General features: G+C 43.2%; 1 protein-coding gene across 1 annotated transcript in view; it reads right to left on the bottom strand.

The window, feature by feature from the left end:
* LOC121551758 (serine/threonine-protein kinase WNK4-like) overlaps positions 1 to 19255 on the bottom strand; it is a 58144-nt gene that overhangs the window by 18424 nt on the left and 20465 nt on the right. Inside the window, exons 2-4 of the mRNA XM_045218025.1 lie at positions 11217 to 11389; positions 7428 to 7648; positions 6277 to 6434 (exon numbers count right to left, since the gene is read on the bottom strand). Of these exons, the coding sequence (XP_045073960.1) occupies positions 6277 to 6434; positions 7428 to 7648; positions 11217 to 11389 (552 nt within the window). The remainder of the gene's footprint in view (positions 1 to 6276; positions 6435 to 7427; positions 7649 to 11216; positions 11390 to 19255) is intronic.

Here is a 19255-nt window from a genome sequence, read left to right as displayed (position 1 = left end):
AAATACTTATTTCCCTCATTAAAATGCAAATCAATTTATAACATTTTTGACATGTGTTTTTCTGGATTTGTTTGTTATTATTCTGTCTCTCACTGTTCAAATAAACCTACCATTAAAATTATAGACTGATCATTTCTTTGTCAGTGGGCAAACGTACAAAATCAGCAGGGGATCAAATACTTTTTTCCCTCACTGTACACTTAGGTTGGAGTCATTAAAACTCGTTTTTCAACCACTCCACAAATGTCTTGTTAACAAACTATAGTTTTGGCAAGTCGGTTAGGACATCTACTTTGTGCATGACACAAGTAATTTTTCCAACAATTGTTGACAGACAGATTATTTCACTTACTGATCATTTCTTTGTCAGTGGGCAAACGTACAAAATCAGCAGGGGATCAAATACTTTTTTCCCTCACTGTACATGATTATATGTACTATTATTATTACTACTGAAATGAACTTTATTTCATTATCCTCATTGCATTGTACTGTATTTACTGAAATGCTGTACCACTATACTGCTTTGGCAATATCTTTCATGCCAATAAAGCAATCTGAATTTGAGAGAGAGAGACAGAGAGAGAGAGATAACATTATTACGCCACTACATATCTACAATACAAAATGTATAATACCACCACACAACAATATTACAATGTACGCGTGTGTAGTGTGCGTGTGCAAGCATGGTCTGCCTCGGGAGATGACCACTAAAACAGTGATATCTATGTCAATTATAACACCCTAAATAGGTTCTCCATTTCTTTTTGTCTCTCTTAATCTCACCAATCCCCCTCCTCCCTTTCTTTGTCACTGGAAACAAGCGCTGAAACATAATAAACACGATCAGGATGAACAGAAAACCTCTGGATCAGCAGCAGATCCTCTAACACACCCACCACAGACACACACAGAAAGGAAGTGCGTCAGAGCTCCTTATTGCCTGGTGGGTGTTCAGTGTGTGTGGGTAGAAACATGGGGAGGAGGAGGGACAGTGGTGGTGTGGTGGCGTCCACGGCTCTGGTGGCTAATTATAACCCAGCAGTAGAGTACAGAGGTAGAGGAGGGGCTGTGGAGTTACAAAATCTACACAACACTGGCTGGTTGGGAGGCAGAAAAGAGTAGAGACTAGAGAGGGCCAGCCCAGGGGTGGTGGAGAGAGGGCATGGCCAGGGGTATCTGTTCCCTCACACCCACACTCTCTCACTAGAAAGGGAAACAGGCAATGTACCCCCATAGCAGCACAGCAGGGTTTTGGTTGTGTGGGCGGCAGGTAGTGAATTGGCAATGTACTGATTAGTCTGACTCTCCCATTGCCTTTAATTGGCTCTCAAGATGTCATTGTATGGAGTCAGATCATGTTCAATAAGGGGAAAGGTGAAAGGGGGATACCTAGTCAGTTGTACAACTGAATGCATTCAACTGAAATGTGTTTTCTGCATTTAACCCAACCCCTCTGTATCAAGGCATGGTAAGACCTTGTTCACCCCATAGTTGGACCCCATGTTGAAAACAATATGATTGCCACTCAATGGACTGCCACTCAATGAAGACTGTGAGCTTAGGTATGGGGCTTCAGGCAATGACTTTCAATCGCACCTCCCAATACCGTGACGTAAATGTCACCATACCACACAGAACTACTGAAATCTGTGAAGGTCACACATAAGCCTCTTAGCTTTATCCTCTTCGCAATTGTTCCAGAAAGGTGACTGAATGGCTCAATGATGCTTGAGATCTACTCATTTGATTCAACAAGATTCATCACAGAGGTGACTCTCGCCATTCAGTCATTTGTTACTCATTGGACAATTGATAGAGGAGGGAGGGTTAGAGGGCTGGTAGCCATGGTAAATACACACTCTGGTAAGCTGCCAGGAACTCCTGTTCTTTGAAGGCTTTATTAAACCCTGGTGACCTCTTGCTTAATGGTAATATGTTGTGTGGGGGAACGACGAATGTTCCTGGAATTCCTAGAATCCTAGAATGCAATTTTCTCCTTACCATGTGAAATCACAAATGTGTTGAGGTTGTTGGTAGGATCAATGGAAATGTATAATATTCTGTATTCTGCACATTGAATGAACATACACTATATATACACAAAAGTATGTGGACACCCCTTTAAATTAGTGGATTTGGCTATCTCAGCCACACCCGTTGCTGACAGGTGTATAAAATTGAGCACACAACCATGCAATCTCCATAGAAAAACATTGGCAGTAGAATGGCCTTCCTGAAGAGCTCAGTGACTTTCAACGTGGCACCGTCATAGGATGCCACCTTTCCAACAAGTCAGTTCATCGAATTTCTGCCCTTCTAGAGTTGCCCTGGTCAACTGTAAGTGCTGTTATTGTGAAGTGGAAACATCTAGGAGCAACAACGGCTCAGCCACGAAGTGGTAAGCCACACAAGCTCATAGAACGGGACGCCGAGTGCTGAAGCGCGTAGCGCGTAACAATCGTCTGTCCTCGGTTGCAACACTCACTACCGTGTTCCAAACTGCTTCTGGAAGTAATGTCAGCACAAGAACTGTTCATCGGGAGCTTCATGAAATGGGTTTCCATGGCCGAGCAGCTGCACACAAGCCTAAGATCACCATGCGCAATGTCAAGCGTCGGCTGAAGTGGTGTAAAGCTCGCCGTCATTGGACTCTGGAGCAGTGGAAACACGTTCTCTGTGATGAAACGCTTCACCATCTAGGAGTCTGACGGACGACTCTGGGTTTGGCGGATGCCAGGAGAATGCTACCTGCCCGGATGCATAGTGGCAACTGTAAAGTTTGGTGGAGGAGGAATAATGGTCTGGGGCTGTTTTTCATGGTTCGGGCTAGGCCCCTTAGTTCCAGTGAAGGGAAATATTAACGCTACAGCATACAATGACATTCTAGACGATTCTGTGCTTCCAACTTTGTGGCAACAGTTTGGACAATGCCCTCGTGCACAAAGCGAGGTCCATACAGAAATGGTTTGTCAAGATCGGTGTGGAAGAACTTGAATGGCCTGCACAGAACCCTGACCTCAACCCCATCGAACACCTTTGGGATGAATTGGAAAGCCACTGCGAACCAGGCCTAATCGCCCAACATCAGTGCCCAACCTCACTAATGCTCTTGTGGCTGAATGGAAGCAAGTCCCCATAGCAATGTTCCAACATCTAGTGGAAAGCAGAGTGGAGGATGTTATAGCAGAAAAAGGCGGAGCAACTCCATTTTAATGCCTATGATTTTGGAATGAGCTGTTCGATGAGCGTGTATCTATCATTGAGTAGATAGTACACAGTCAATACATGCCTCTTTTTCAAGATAACAAAGGGGCAAATCTGGAAAGAAAACATTACTTCAGTGAGTGACTTAAGTTTGTGTACATTAACCCTTCAAATTGGGATTCCCTCCAAAAAGGATTACTGTAACCTGTATGCCACTCCTGAGTATACCTCTTTAAACACCTGCCTTAGTACTGTTGTCCTAGGGAAGGTCCTGTGTATCCAATTGGTACTGTACTGTATATAGCTGGCACCAGCTATCCTATCCTAGGACGTCCCTAGGTGACATTACAGGTACATATCTTTAGCCAATTAGAGTACATTCTTATGAGGACCACCTTACAATAATAGATTTTATGACGACATTTAACAGGCCAGTAACCTCCATCGATACACAGTAGTAAATTGGTAGTACATGCATTTTAAGAGGCGCAGCGGGCATCCGCTAACGCCTTGGTCACAAGGCTGTGTCTGTCTTTTCACACACACTCAGTCAGACCACAGCACAGAGACGGCTTTGAAGAGTTGGAGGAGTGATGCTGGGCCAGTTCTGCTCACCGTATCAATGTCCTGTTGCAGCGGCGGCAACCCCTCGTCAGCTGACGCACTCAGTAATGTTCTGCTTCTGTAAGAGCGCACTTCAACCCAGTGAACTTACAGAGAAGTCAGTGTTACTGTCCAAGTTAATTTGCTGTAGTGTATTGGCTAAATTATTTACTCTAACTTGGCTGATTCTTGAATGTTATTTTTGAAAGTTACTTGGTTTGGGGGCATTGTCTTGGCTTTTGTGCACCCACACACTGGCGTCATTCCGCCGCCCACACACATGCTCATGCAGATACACGTACACACAGACACAAATACACTCACACACAGACACACACACAAACACACACACATTTCAACAAATGTGTCTGAGAATGCACAAACGCACATACAATACACACTCACACAGATGTAAAACACACACACACATGCACACAGGAATGAGGGAGGACAAAGCTTTTACGCCTACTTGAAAAGGCAATGTAGCTCACCTGAAGGAAAAACAAATAGGTCTTTCTGTGCAGATGGATGGTCATGGACACCGTATAATGTCTCATCTCACACAGCACAGGGGAAACCTATCTGACATCACACAAGTCATATATAATCTCCACTGTTTGTCCTGTTGGTGAAGGCTACTAAACACGACAGTGATATCATTCCACCAATAGACCATTTAGTTCCTCTTTCACCATCAGGTTAACAAAGATATACAGCTCTCCTATCATAGCATAAATATATAGCTCTGAGAAAGGGAACAAGATAATTTGAGGACACAGACATTATCATAAAATGATGTCAGACAGTGGCTAAGTGTAGGGGGAGAATGGTGGCGATTTGCTGTAGTCTCAGTAATAATCTGCTATTCATTTCCTCTATAGGTCAAGCCCCATGGCTGAATTAGAACTGTGGTATGAACAAAGCATGGAGGTCCTTATCTACTGAGGTCAACACAAATAAGAAACAACAGTGCAAATAAGCATGTAAGTCTGAATACAGAGGCTGGCTGGAGAACGTCTCAATACAGAGGCTGGCTGGAGAATGTCTGAATACAGAGGCTGGCTGGAGAACGTCTGAATACAGAGGCTGGCTGGAGAACGTCTGAATACAGAGGCTGGCTGGAGAACGTCTGAATACAGAGGCTGGCTGGAGAACGTCTGAATACAGAGGCTGGCTGGAGAACGTCTGAATACAGAGGCTGGCTGGAGAACGTCTGAATACAGAGGCTGGCTGGAGAACGTCTGAATACAGAGGCTGGCTGGAGAACGTCTGAATACAGAGGCTGGCTGGAGAACGTCTGAATACAGAGGCTGGCTGGAGAACGTCTGAATACAGAGGCTGGCTGGAGAACGTCTGAATACAGAGGCTGGCTGGCGAACTGCTTTTGGCAGAAAACCCATAACGGAGTGAGAGCCATGCTTCCTCGAAGCTATAACACTCATTTGGACTCTAGCACTAAATACTGCTTGTTTTGTTCCAGGGCTGTAACGTTCTCACACACACACACACACACACACACAGCTAGCACGTGGGTTTTTAGTGCGTCAATCACGTTGGAAGAGCTGCATGTAAATTAATCCACAACGTGCTTGGTCCTTTGGGATTTCAGTTTTTTGGCCAAATTACCACAAAGAAATCCAGAATTGTGGAGTGGAGACAATCCAGCATTGTGGAGATGTTCCCATTCCTGCATGAGGACCTCGTTCTCCGACAAGTAAAATACTTAAGGCATAATTCCAATTCCAGTAATTAGCAATCAAGTCCGAGCGCTTCAGCTCTTCCAAATCTGCTCGTTACGGTGCAACTGCTGATTACAGCAGTGAAAGAGAGACGTCCATTTGGTAAATACCATTATAGCTCCACAGAGACCCTGTAATTGACTCTGCTAAGGAGAAATGTCACAGCGACATTGGATAGAGATGAGAGACAGTAGATTACCATTAGTGGTCTGATAAACACTCAGAAACAGAGCTAACAGGGTTGGGTACAAGGGGAGGTTTTCTATTTTAGGAGACCGGATGGGATGGAAGTGAGAACGTAGGTGGCATTCACAATGGAGAGAGACCCACAAAATGCTCAATTGAGAGTATGTAATTGAGAGTGTTTGAGAGTTTCTATTTGTGTCACATTAGTGATGCATAGCAAGCAACTTCAACAGAAAGACAGAGGGGGGGAGATAGAGAAAGAGAGAACAGCAGGAGGCCATTTCCTGCAGTTAGTTGAAAGGAACAAGAGATGATGATCCACATGTTGCACACCTTTTGAATGTCTCTTTCCTGCTTACCTCTTCCCAGAGGCAAGCAGCACTACACTGAACAAGTGGTGCTGTCAAACTGCAAACTGCAACCAGCAAGATGGCCACATTTCTCTTCAGATCTGAGCGACATCTAGCGAAACAACAGACAAACTGAACAACATGGACTGGAAACACAGAATCCACCAGAGACAGAGAAATCCACTCACGCTGGTGACTTTACGGTAGATCTGGGCAGCGTTCTGGCACTCAGAGTAGGGGTACTCAGACGTGGTCATCTCCAGCATGCACATCCCAAAGGCATAGACGTCCACCGCCTCATCATACCTCTCCTCATACATCTCTGGAGCCATGAACTCAGGAGTCCCTACGGAGAGAGAGGAGGGGTAGAGTGAGGGGGGTATAATGGTACAGTGGTTATGAGAATGGAGCAAAATGTGGTCCTACTTCACTGATAGCTGCAGTTACACTTCACAATACAGTGGCCTTATTCATTCTCACTCTAGCCAACTGTGTGCCTTGTAATACAGTAGGAAAAATGTGTATTGGCAACGAACTGTTCTGGTATTCATTTACAGTACAAGTGTATTAAATTTGAAAAAAAATAATCCATGCGGTACAGAAACAATGCAGGAGGTAATCAAAAAATTAAGTATTTATTGATACAATACCAAATCTTATACGAGCGTGATAATGTAAAACAAATGTTAAACGTCTGCAGGTTTGAAGGTTTCCAAATGGGACTTAGATGATCCACACCATTAAACAGTCACTGAGACCAAACACTGTGATAGCAGTGAGATAGATTAGAACATTTTGGGCAGTCGTACTGACGTCACTACAAAGAATAGCCATCATGCACCATGGCAGTATAAATATAAACACGTAGCCACATAAATAAACAGCGGCCAGCCTAAAACATGGCATTGCAGCCTTTATTTACAGTTGCTCCAGTTTAAGGTCACACCACACTGAAGGGACAGCAGCACACAGATAGCAGTGGGACTGGGACTCTGTTTGACACTGAGTGATTGCCACTGGAAGCAATTGAGAATTATTTATTCATTGAAATATTGAATAACCGTTTCACACAATACTGTATCTCTGTAGTTTTTTGTTAAAAATAAATAAATAAACTCCCTGAGCAAATAGTAAGTGTTGTAGTTGGCAAAAAGTTTTAACATCCTCTATGAGGTTTCAGCTATTACGTAGGTCTCACTCTAAAACCTTCATTAGTAGCGGGGACAGAACGCTTTACAAATATTCAATAATCACAGGGTCTAGAATAGAGCCCTGATGCACCCCATCATGCTGAGCGTCAGTTTCAGCTGAAGTGGCTGTGGGTAGTTGGGAGACTCACCAATGACACTCTTGGCGAACGACGCACTCTTTAGTGTGGCCAGGCCCAGATCGCCGATCTTGACGGATCCTGTGGGGCCGGTGATGAAGATGTTGTCACACTTGAGGTCCCTGTGGATGATGGGCGGGGTGCGGGTGTGGAGGAAGTGGAGGCCCTTCAGGATCTGGTGGCTCCAGCGCTGCAGCAGCTTCAGCTTCATCTCCTTGAACCTCTTCAGGTACCTGCAGGGTGAGGCTGATAAGAGTACTGCATGTGTGGCCCATGCGGGAATCAAACCCACAACCCTGTTGTCCAAGCAACTGAGTGATTGGAACCATGGGGTACAACATTGTAAGCAACAAGTGTTACTAAGTTACAGAGCACCGTGGACCAGGGGTGCTCACACTGAATCTGAGAGCCTGAGGATGAGGTAGCCTTTTCCATTCCCTCTGTCTCTGGAACCAATTCTCTCCTGTCATGCTCAAATTGAGAATTACACTACATTTCTACCGAGGTTAGCCAATAGAGTAGATACACTAACATGAACAGAAAACACAGACGGAAAGCATATCTGCTTTGAGTCTTTTGAACACCCTTTTACAAGGAGATGACGTAGGAAAATGGCACATTCTTTTCCCCATCTGCGTATTACTCAGGGAGTGGTGGTAGACTTAAAGGGATAGTTTGGGATTTTGTCAATGAAGCCCTTTATCTACATTCCGAGATTCAGATGAACTCGTGGACACCCTTTTTATGTATCTGCGTCCAGTATGAAGGAAGTTAAAGGTAGTTTCGTGAGCCAATGCTAAGCACAAAGATTAAAGCTGTGTTCGAATACCCATACTAACATACTGTGTACTACATACTTAATGAGTATATACTACATACTATATATAGTGGGGAAAACAAGTATTTAGTCAGCCACCAATTGTGCAAGTTCTCCCACTTAAAAAGATGAGAGAGGCCTGTAATTTTCATCATAGGTACACGTCAACTATGACAGACAAAATGAGAAAAAAAATTCCAGAAAATTACATTGTAGGATTTTTAATGAATTTATTTGCAAATTATGGTGGAAAATAAGTATTTGGTCAATAACAAAAGTTTCTCAATACTTTGTTATATACCCTTTGTTGGCAATGACACAGGTCAAACGTTTTCTGTAAGTCTTCACAAGGTTTTCACACACTGTTGCTGGTATTTTGGCCCATTCCTCCATGCAGATCTCCTCTAGAGCAGTGATGTTTTGGGCCTGTCGCTGGGCAACACGGACTTTCAACTCCCTCCAAAGATTTTCTATGAGGTTGAGATCTGGAGACTGGCTAGGCCACTCCAGGACCTTGAAATGCTGCTTACGAAGCCACTCCTTCGTTGCCCGGGCGGTGTGTTTGGGATCATTGTCATGCTGAAAGACCCAGCCACGTTTCACCTTCAATGCCCTTGCTGATGGAAGGAGATTTTCACTCAAAATCTCACGATACATGGCCCCATTCATTCTTTCCTTTACACGGATCAGTCGTCCTGGTCCCTTTGCAGAAAAACAGCCCCAAAGCATGATGTTTCCACCCCCATGCTTCACAGTAGGTATGGTGTTCTTTGGATGCAACTCATTATTCTTTGTCCTCCAAACACGACGAGTTGAGTTTTTACCAAAAAGTTATATTTTGGTTTCATCTGACCATATGACATTCTCCCAATCCTCTTCTGGATCATCCAAATGCACTCTAGCAAACTTCAGACGGGCCTGGACATGTACTGGCTTAAGCAGGGTTTGAGTCCCTGGCGGCGTAGTGTGTTACTGATGGTTGGCTTTGTTACTTTGGTCCCAGCTCTCTGCAGGTCATTCACTAGGTCCCCCCGTGTGGTTCTGGGATTTTTGCTCACCGTTCTTGTGATCATTTTGACCCCACGGGGTGAGATCTTGCGTGGAGCCCCAGATCGAGGGAGATTATCAGTGGTCTTGTATGTCTTCCATTTCCTAATAATTGCTCCCACAGTTGATTTCTTCAAACCAAGCTGCTTACCTATTGCAGATTCAGTCTTCCCAGCCTGGTGCAGGTCTACAATTTTGTTTCTGGTGTCCTTTGACAGCTCTTTGGTCTTGGCCATAGTGGAGTTTGGAGTGTGACTGTTTGAGGTTGTGGACAGGTGTCTTTTATACTGATAACAAGTTCAAACAGGTGCCATTAATACAGGTAACGAGTGGAGGACAGAGGAGCCTCTTAAAGAAGAAGTTACAGGTCTGTGAGAGCCAGAAATCTTGCTTGTTTGTAGGTGACCAAATACTTATTTTCCACCATAATTTGCAAATAAATTCATAAAAAATCCTACAATGTGATTTTCTGGATTTTTTTCTTCTCAATTTGTCTGTCATAGTTGACGTGTACCTATGATGAAAATTACAGGCCTCTCTCATCTTTTTAAGTGGGAGAACTTGCACAATTGGTGGCTGACTAAACACTTTTTTCCCCCACTGTACTATTAGTTCATTTTAGTATACTGTAAACAAAAGGTATCCTTTCAGTTGAGCGTACTAGCGCTTCGCCTGCTGTTGCTATGCAACCTCTTGCTAGCTTGTTAGCATAACAAATTGCTAGCTAGACATCTTACGACTTCGGGTGTGTTCGTAAATTCAATCTGGAGTGCCAGAGTGCGTGGGCGTTCGTAAATTCAGAGCATTGTCAGATTGTCAGTTCGTAAATTCAGACCATTCAAAGCGCACACTGCCCGCTCTGGCCGAGGAGTAGGGTTGATCCGAGCGTTCTGACCTCACAACGGCAGTCAAGCACCCAAGCTAACTGGCTAAAATTGGCTAGCTTGCTAGCTACTTCCAGACACAAATAAGAGAACACTGCACTCTGACCATTTTACTCACCATAACAAAGCTGGTTAGGCTGTTTTCATGTTATCCAGAGCGTTGGTGACTAACTGTGCAGTTGGCAACAATTTAATGACGCTTTTTTGCAAACGTTTACTGACACCGGCCATATTTAACGGGTGTTGAGTTTTCGTAAATTAAAACAGTTATTCTGCGCACTGGCACACTAAGACGAGAGTGCTCTGAAATCGGAGTAGATAACCAGAGCGAATTTACGAACGCACCCAAATTCACAATGTCCATTGAGAATGCACAACGACTATACTACTTAGCTAAGAATGACGTGAATAATCAAGTCAATAAACGTTGGGTAGTTAGATAGCATATAGTTCATATACTGGCAAGTTTGATGTATTAGCAGCCAACTAACGTTAGGTTAGTTATGCGGTTCATAAGGAACAAACAAATTGTCAGCCAACATAACGTGTCACGTAACTTATTTGAAAAGTCATTACTTTATTACATTGCTCAACATTTTCTTAACATTTGTCATAATTAGTTAAAGCAATCAATTGGACTAGGTCCCCCCGCTCGTCGAACTTCAGCTGCATATTTTCCGCCATTTTTTTCAAATCTGAAAATATTTTCCGCCCATTTTCGGAAGAATTGCATTATGGGCCCTAAAAGCACGGAAATAGTGTACACTGCTTGTATACTTCGTATTTTGGCGAATGTAGTACGACATCCGGGAACTGTTGGCATACTAACTATATCCATACTATGATCAATAAGCATACTACATACTCAATTTACGTCACAAATAGTACTGTTAGTGCGGTTAGTATAAGTATTCGAACACACCTTAAGTCTTAGGGTACAGCTAGCATACTTTCAGTCTTTGTGCTAAGCTAGTTAGCATTGGCTTGTGAAACTACCTCTAACTTCCTTCATACTGGATTCAGATACATAAAAATAGTATCCCTTTAACTCACGTCTTGAGGGTGCCTGACGTCATGAGCTCGGTGACAAGAAGGATGACCTTGTGGCCCTTGCAGTTGTCCTTCCAGGAGTCGTAGAAGCGGACGATATTGGGGTGCTGCAGCCCCTTCAGCATCTCCACCTCCTCACTGAAACGCTGGCGCTCCACCTTCGTCAGCCTCCGCGTCTGGAGACAGGGAAGAGGACAATACATTATTATAGTGGTGAGACTATATACATAGTAGGTTATAGAGATAAAATAGAGTAGACATAAAAATACCATTAAGAGGGGGAAGAGGGGAATACATTATTATATACAGAAGTATTGAGATTTGAGGTTAAATGGACGAGACACAAATATACAGTATATAATACACAATGTAGAGGCCAATGCTAAGTCATCTACTATGCAACGTTGCAAATGTATCTAGGCCCCTCAATGTAATTATAGGGGGCTGGGTTTCATTGCATAAGGTTACACATGCTTGTGAGTTCACTGCATAATGTTTGCAGATGAACAGACATAGCTTTAAAATCTATGTAAACAAAAATGTAGATGTGAATATACTACAGTATTGATACAGTAGCCAGTACTCTAATTATGAACCTGTGGTGGGAGGAGGCGTAAAAGACTACCAGCGCCAGAGACCAGAGAGTTGAGCCAAGCCAGAAACCTGCCACCCCCAGCCCTAGGGGCTTGGAAACACTGACGCGTAACAGTTCTCTAATGGCACCAAGTGTTTTCTAGCTTCAATGTTTTTGGAGGGGGTAAGAGCATAGTTCCCAGAAATGAATGCATCAATTATAGTGAAAAGGAAAGTGATTGCTTCAGAGAGATTTAGCAGCTTGTTTTTGTTAGCATTTCCAAAATGCTGGATGGGGTGTGTTGTGTAGTTTTTTTTTTTTTTTACAAACAGCCCAGCCGGTGCTTTTAAGTACAAAGCGACCTCTCTCTCGCTCTCTCTCTCTCTCAGGAGGCCAACTGTCCACACTCACTCTAAAGATTACGCAACAATAAGGCAGTGATATCAGGCCAGTAGTTCTCACTGCCCTCTGCTGTCCCTCTCAGAACACAGGCTGTCCTACTGTATGCCTGCTCTGTCCACAAACACCAAGCTGTCATTCTCAGTCAAGTGTCCTGATCCAGGAGCCAAGCTCACAACAACAAGGAGCACTATTGGTAGAATTTGCCACCTGGGCATCGTGACACTAACGCCCAGTGACAGTGCAAAGTGGGTGCCAAAGTCAACCTGAATGAGGGCTGTCCTGTTTACAGCACACACTAGGGCATTTTGTGGACTAAGTTCACAGAGAACCAGGCTGATGAGGGATGTCCAATGACGACACCCAGCTTATGTAAGAGTGGCAGTGGGAGCAGCTGGTGGGGGGATGGAGGAGTGATGGGGGTAGAGAGCAGGGGGTTGATTTCTTCCTTCACTGGACAACCTATTTTTGGGTCGCCGCATCCAGGAATGAACCCCACATAAAAAAAACAGCTGTGCGAGGCTCCTCACTCAATCTCTCTATCTCACTCTCTCCATCTCTCTAGATCTCTTTCAACCCACCAGGAATGGATTTGGTGATCAAACACCAGCCAGTTAAATTATTTAGTAGGCAGCCATCAGAAGCAGTGAAATTGCCACCTCTAGCTCTCTGCCACCAATTCTAGTAAAAGCCTGGTACTTTGACTTGCTGCAGCTTTGATCGGTCTCCATCGGCAAAGTCCATGAAGATGATGTGTAAGAGAGTGTGTGTGTGTGTGTGTGTGTGTGTGTGTGTTTTGAGGGGTGTTAATGCATTACACTAGTAATGCATTAATCGATACAGTTACATATCTGGACATTATTTTTGACGATATATCGTATCGTATCGTTTTGACAATATCGCAGTATTATTTTTGCGCTAGTTGGCTGTACCTGCACTAAAACTCCAGTACTTTTCCTTCATAGCTTGTTCTCCATCTTCTTTTTAAATAAGGAGCCAATTTTTTTCAGCTCTTTTATTTCCATGACTGATCAAAACTCTTTTTCTCATGGCTCTCTCTTGTTCCTCTGCAGCAGACATATGGTGAGCAATACGTTTGGAACATCGAATCGCAATAAAATCACATTATCGAATCGCAATACATTTACTATCGTGAGAACTTGAGAATCACAATACATATCGTATCGGTACGTAAGTATTGTGATAATATCGTATCGTGAGGTCCCTGGCAATTCCCAGCTCTGCTGTCGTATTATATAAAATAGTTCAAAGCTTTATTTACAGTGGGGTCTGAAATTATTGACACCCTTGATAAAGATGAGCAATAATGACTGTATAAAATAAATAATTCAATTACTGAGCAGTATTGGGGAAACTATATATTATTTTATACTATTACAATTGCTCAGAGAAAGAGATTTTGTTTAACAAGTAATACTTTTTTTCTCAAAAAGGTAGGGTCAAAGATCACACCCCCAAGACATGCTAACCTCCCATGTTATTGGTAATGGTGAGAGGTTAGCATGTCTTGGGGGTATGATCTTTGACACTAACTTTCTTACTCATCATTAGTCACGATTCATTCAGAATTATCCGTAATCATGGTAGCATCCACATTAATGTAGACGTGTTAGAAACATATTCTATTCTAATTTATAATAAAAGTCACTCCGAAATGACACAATACATTATTTACAATTAATTTCTATTGGGCACAAAATAATCTGAAACACAACCAAAACGAACTGCAAATGCATCCAAGTTTGTAGAGTCACAAGCTTGATGTATTCATTGTTTGCTAGGAATATGGGACAAATACTAAACTTTTGACTACTTTATTTATAAGAATCTTTAGGGGTGTCAATCATTTTGACCCCTAACTTTTTGAGAAAATAAATGATAACTTGTTAAACAAAATCTCTTTCTCTGAGCAATTGTATTAGTATAAAGTAATATAATTATTGCTCATCTTTATCAAGGGTGTCAATAATTTCAACCCCACTATATATACAGAGAGGATGGCTCACTTCTTAGGAGAAATTGACAGATCCTCTTTTGTCAGTTGTTTTCCATGGAGTTGGCCGTCAACAATGTACTGTAAAAATGTTGGGTCACAGTCTAAGAAGAATGAATGGCTGTATTCATCAGAAAATACTATTTCTGTAATAGTGTAAAATCACTGTTCTGGCTCCAAATAGAGATATCAGTTGTAGAGTGTACTGTAGCTTGTGGGCTGCTATGACGATCTGACCACAGACTTGCCAAACAACATTGGGTCTCATCTGCCTATAGACAGAGGTGCACTCCGCGCCTGTTCCTGGACCTGCTAGTTTGAGTATGACTTATCTAACAGGAAACTGAGCTTTATTGTCTGTTGAATGTGAAAGGGAGGGGGGAGCTCACTGGCTCCATAACTCAAATAAAACACTGCTCACATTTGATTAGGCCTTTCAAAGCTGTGGTTTAATATACCCAAGTCCTGCTGTGCCAAACTTGACCAGGACAAAGTCAAGATTTAGGAGGGAAAGATCTTTAAGAACGAGAACAGTGCCAAGGAGCTATGAGAGAACGTCAGAATTCAGCCCAAGGCAGGTAATAGCACTATGAGAATGTGCCTTACAGTAAGTGCCCCTGTGCCCTGGCTATAGACCCTGGCTAGTGTCCATATCCACCAAAGGAACCAATACTAAGGAGAATGCTTGCTGGCTTAACAGCAGCTTTGGGGAATGGATTTCGTCAATGCATACAGAGTGGATATAGGATCTATGCCTGAATCATTAGCAGGAGATCAGTCCAAGCAGCAGCTTTTATGTAAGTGGCTGTGGGTTTTGGAGAATTCTCAGTAGGTTTTAATTGGATGACGGTGATGTTGAACACATTCAGGCAGAAAAATGCCAAGAGCACACAGGGTTTTTTCTGACTAAAATCAGATATAAGGTATGTAGAAAATATAATGGACCTTATAAGATCATCTTTGAGAACTAACTATCACCTAAATAAAAGCTAGACAGTCAGGGAGAATCAGAAATTCCCCAAATCATGCATTCAGGAGTATTTTTGTCATGGCATGGGGCCCCCATTGATTTTGTTATAATATTTGAGTCACTCAGATAGCATAAGCCATGGCAAAATGTGTAGAACGGCAGGAAATTAACTTTAAAACGGCAACATTTTATCCCCGCCACATGGGAAAATGTGTCACTATGGCCAACAGGAAAGGGAGGTGAAGATGTGTGGAGATGTGTGAAATATAACTTATGTTGTACATTGTAATAAGTCTGTAAGTATTATATAAAACAGTGTGTAGGCTATGCCATAATGTGGTTGTCTAGAAGGAGTGGAAGTTTTTATCGTTATCAGGAACAGCCTGTTTTTTCTCAAGGTCACATTGATTTTGTGGTCCTCTGTAGCTCAACTGGTAGAGCACGGCGCTTGTAACGCCAAGGTAGTGGGTTCGATCCCCGGGACCACCCCATACACACAAATGTATGCACGCATGACTGTAAGTCGCTTTGGATAAAAGCGTCTGCTAAATGGCATATTATTTTATTTTATTTTATTTTAACCTGAGGTAATTGACACCGTGTCATAGTGACACCAATGCCCTTTTCTCCAACCCTGCAACCTAACCTCAGGGCAATTCGTAAGATTTGGTAAGTAAATCTGATCCCCCATTTACTATGATACATTATGTTACGTTACATTATGAATGGAATAGCGGTCGTACAATATCATACGAATTAGAGGATGTACAATATCATACGTCTTACCAGGACGTACAATAGCATACTAATTGGATGACTCAATATAGGACTATGATTGAATCGTACTACACTGGCTCCGACTCTCATCAGATGTGGCAGGGCTTGCAAACTATTACAGACTACAAAGGGAAGCACAGCCGTAAGCTGCCCAGTGACACGACCCTACCAGACAAGCTAAATTACTTGAAGTGCTTTGAAAGGCTGGTCATGGCTCACATCAACACCATTATCCCAGAAACCCTAGACCCACTCCAATTTACATACCTCCCCAACAGATCCACAGATGATGCAATCTCTATTGCACTCCACACTGCCCTTTCCCACCAGGACAAAAGGAACACCTACGTGAGAATGCTGTTCATTGACTACAGCTCAGCATTCAACACCATAGTGCCCTCAAAGCTCATCACCAAGCTAAGGACCCTGGGACTAAACACCTCCCTCTGCAACTGGATCCTGGACTTCCTGACGGGCCGCCCCCAGGTGGTAAGGGTTGGCAGCAACACATCTGCCACGCTGATCCTCAACACGGGGGCCCCTCAGGGGTGCGTGCTCAGTCCCCTCCTGTACTCCCTGTTCACCCATGACTGCATGGCCAGGCACGACTCCAACACCATCATTAAGTTTGCGGACGACACAACAGTGGTAGGCCTGATCACCGACAATGATGAGACAGCCTGTAGGGAGGAGGTCAGAGACCTGGCCGTGTGGTGCCAGGATATCAACCTCTCCCTCAACGTGATCAAGACAAAGGAGATGATTGTGGACTACAGGAAAAGGAGGACCGAGCACTCCCCTATTCTCAGTCGTGAAGAGGGCACGACCAAGCCTATTCCCCCTCAGGAGACTGAAAAGATTTGGCATGGGTCCTCAGATCCTCAAAAAGTTATACAGCTGCACCATCGAGAGCATCCTGACTGGTTGCGTCACTGCCTGCTATGGCAACTGCTCTGCCTCCGACGCAAGGCACTACAGAGGGTAGTGCGTATGGCACAGTACATCACTGGGGCCAAGCTTCCTGCCATCCTGGACCTCTATACCAGGCGGTGTCAGAGGAAGGCCCTAAAAATGGTAAAAGACTCCAGCCACCCAAGTCATAGACTGTTCTCTCTGCTACCGCACGGCAAGCGGTACCGGAGCGTCAAGTCAAGGTCCAAAATACTTCTTAACAGCTTCTACCACCAAGCCATAAGACTCATGAACAGCTAATCAAATGGCTACCCGGACTATTTGCATTGTCCCCCCACCCCCTCTTTTACGCTGCTGCTACTCTCTGTTTATTATCTATGCATAGTCACTTTACCTCTACCTACATGTACATATTACCTCAATTACCTCGACTAATGTGCCCCCTCACATTGACTCTCTACCGGTACCCCCTGTATATAGCCTCACTACTGTTATTTTACTGCTGCTCTTTAATTATTAGTTATTTTTCTTCTTTTTTTTTTTTTTTACTTATCTATTTTTTACTTAACACTTATTTTTCTTAAAACTGCATTGTTAGTTAAGGGCTGTAAGTAAGCATTTCACTGTAAGGTCTACACATGTTGTATTCGGCACATGTGACAATTTGATTTGATTTGATTTTATGTAATTTATTATACATGTTAGATGATCTTGTATTATACATATTTCTCTGAGACCAGGTTGCATGTTGCATCAGAACAACAAAGGAGAATTACAGGGATAATTTACGTTGGTGGTTTGGAGAACTAAAGACAAAGGTTAGGAGAATTTACAGAAAAGGTTAGGTGAATTGGGTTAAGGTTAGAATAAGGGTTAGGGGAAGAGTTAGTTACAGGGAGAATTTACGTTGGTGGTTTGGAGAACTAAAGACAAAGGTTAGGAGAATTTACAGAAAAGGTGAATTGGGTTAAGGTTAGAATAAGGGTTAGGGGAAGAGTTAGCTAAAATGCTACAGTTGTCCCTGACACGACTCGAACACGCAACCTTTGGATTGCTAGACGGTCGTGGTATACGTCCACCCATCCTCCCCGACCATCCTCCCTCCAATCGTTCCTGTCTTAAGTAACCTTCTGTCTTTGGTAACCATCCCAAACGTAACATATCATACTTATTGGAGGTACAAAGATTTCCTAAAATTCCACATGTCCAGTCTGAACCTTAAGGTTCTGTTAAGAACAGTGGTTACAGATGAGACTCTGTGAATTTTTTTTGTTAAACATTGCAGTCTTTTTTAAATTAGTAGAGAAACAATGCTTCATTGTACATTCTGAGTTACAATTAGGAAAAATTGATTTACTTCAGATGACTGTGCTTTTGGTTTGCCTCTGAGGCAGGAGAAACTTCAGCTATTTTCTAGGCAGGATTACTGATTGAGCAGTAGTGCAGTCAGTTACTGTAAGAAACTGTATAAGACCACAATAGCTTCAGGGAGGAGCACAGGGAACTGCAACTCAAAGCAGCTAAAAACAACTAATTGTCCAACAACATACGGAATCTGTTTGCATATCTTCTTTAATCTAACTAATATTATAACATTTATGTACTAACTTATATTTACAGACAATCAGATCTATCCCAGAAGATTCAAAGTGAATCTCCAAATCCAGATTTGTGGACAGTTCTGAACAGTTAGTTGCCACTATGTAACCCCAAGGAAACATAGGGTCACTATGCTTGCTGTCTGAACTGCATACCCTTCCCACACACTCCATGCTAGGGTGGTCAAAATTAGCCTCTGGGCCGAGTGTCCTCAAATCACATGGGGCGTCAGCCTCCAAAAACTAACCCAGAGAGGGGAGGGACCTGGCCCTGAAGGGGGAATTATTAGTCCCCGAGGATCTCGGCATGCGCCGCAAAGCCAGGAGGTATTTGGCCGGCGAATGCCACCTCACCATTACATAAGCACTGTTTGGTGGTTTGCAGGGCCTGGCAACCCACAACCAGCTGGGAGGGGAGAGGGTGGGGTGGGGGTGGGAAGGGTGGGTGTCAAAGATATTGGTAAGTAACACTTCAGAATAAGGCACATTGTATGAGGCCTATTAGCAGCTAATTAGCTATGAAGCCATAATGGAAATGAATGTGTTCGCAGGTTATTAGGCAATTCATCATCCATGGTCTACTAACTAGAGGTTTGGGGCTGGTAGAGAGTAGAGACTCATGAGCTAATAGTATTAAACTATTTCACTACCGTTACATTTCAAATCTTAATTCCCATGAAAATAAACAAGTCAAATCCACCTGCAGAGATTTGCTGAGAAACCTTCTGCATTACTGTAGTGATTTGCACGTGACTGCAATTCAAACTGACAGACATTAGCTATTGACAGTGAAAGGCC

The sequence above is a fragment of the Coregonus clupeaformis genome, unplaced genomic scaffold (assembly GCF_020615455.1).
Source record: "Coregonus clupeaformis isolate EN_2021a unplaced genomic scaffold, ASM2061545v1 scaf1321, whole genome shotgun sequence".
Lineage (NCBI taxonomy): Eukaryota > Metazoa > Chordata > Actinopteri > Salmoniformes > Salmonidae > Coregonus > Coregonus clupeaformis.
Note: the sequence above shows the minus strand (reverse complement) of the source record. Positions and strands in the feature narration are given on the sequence as shown.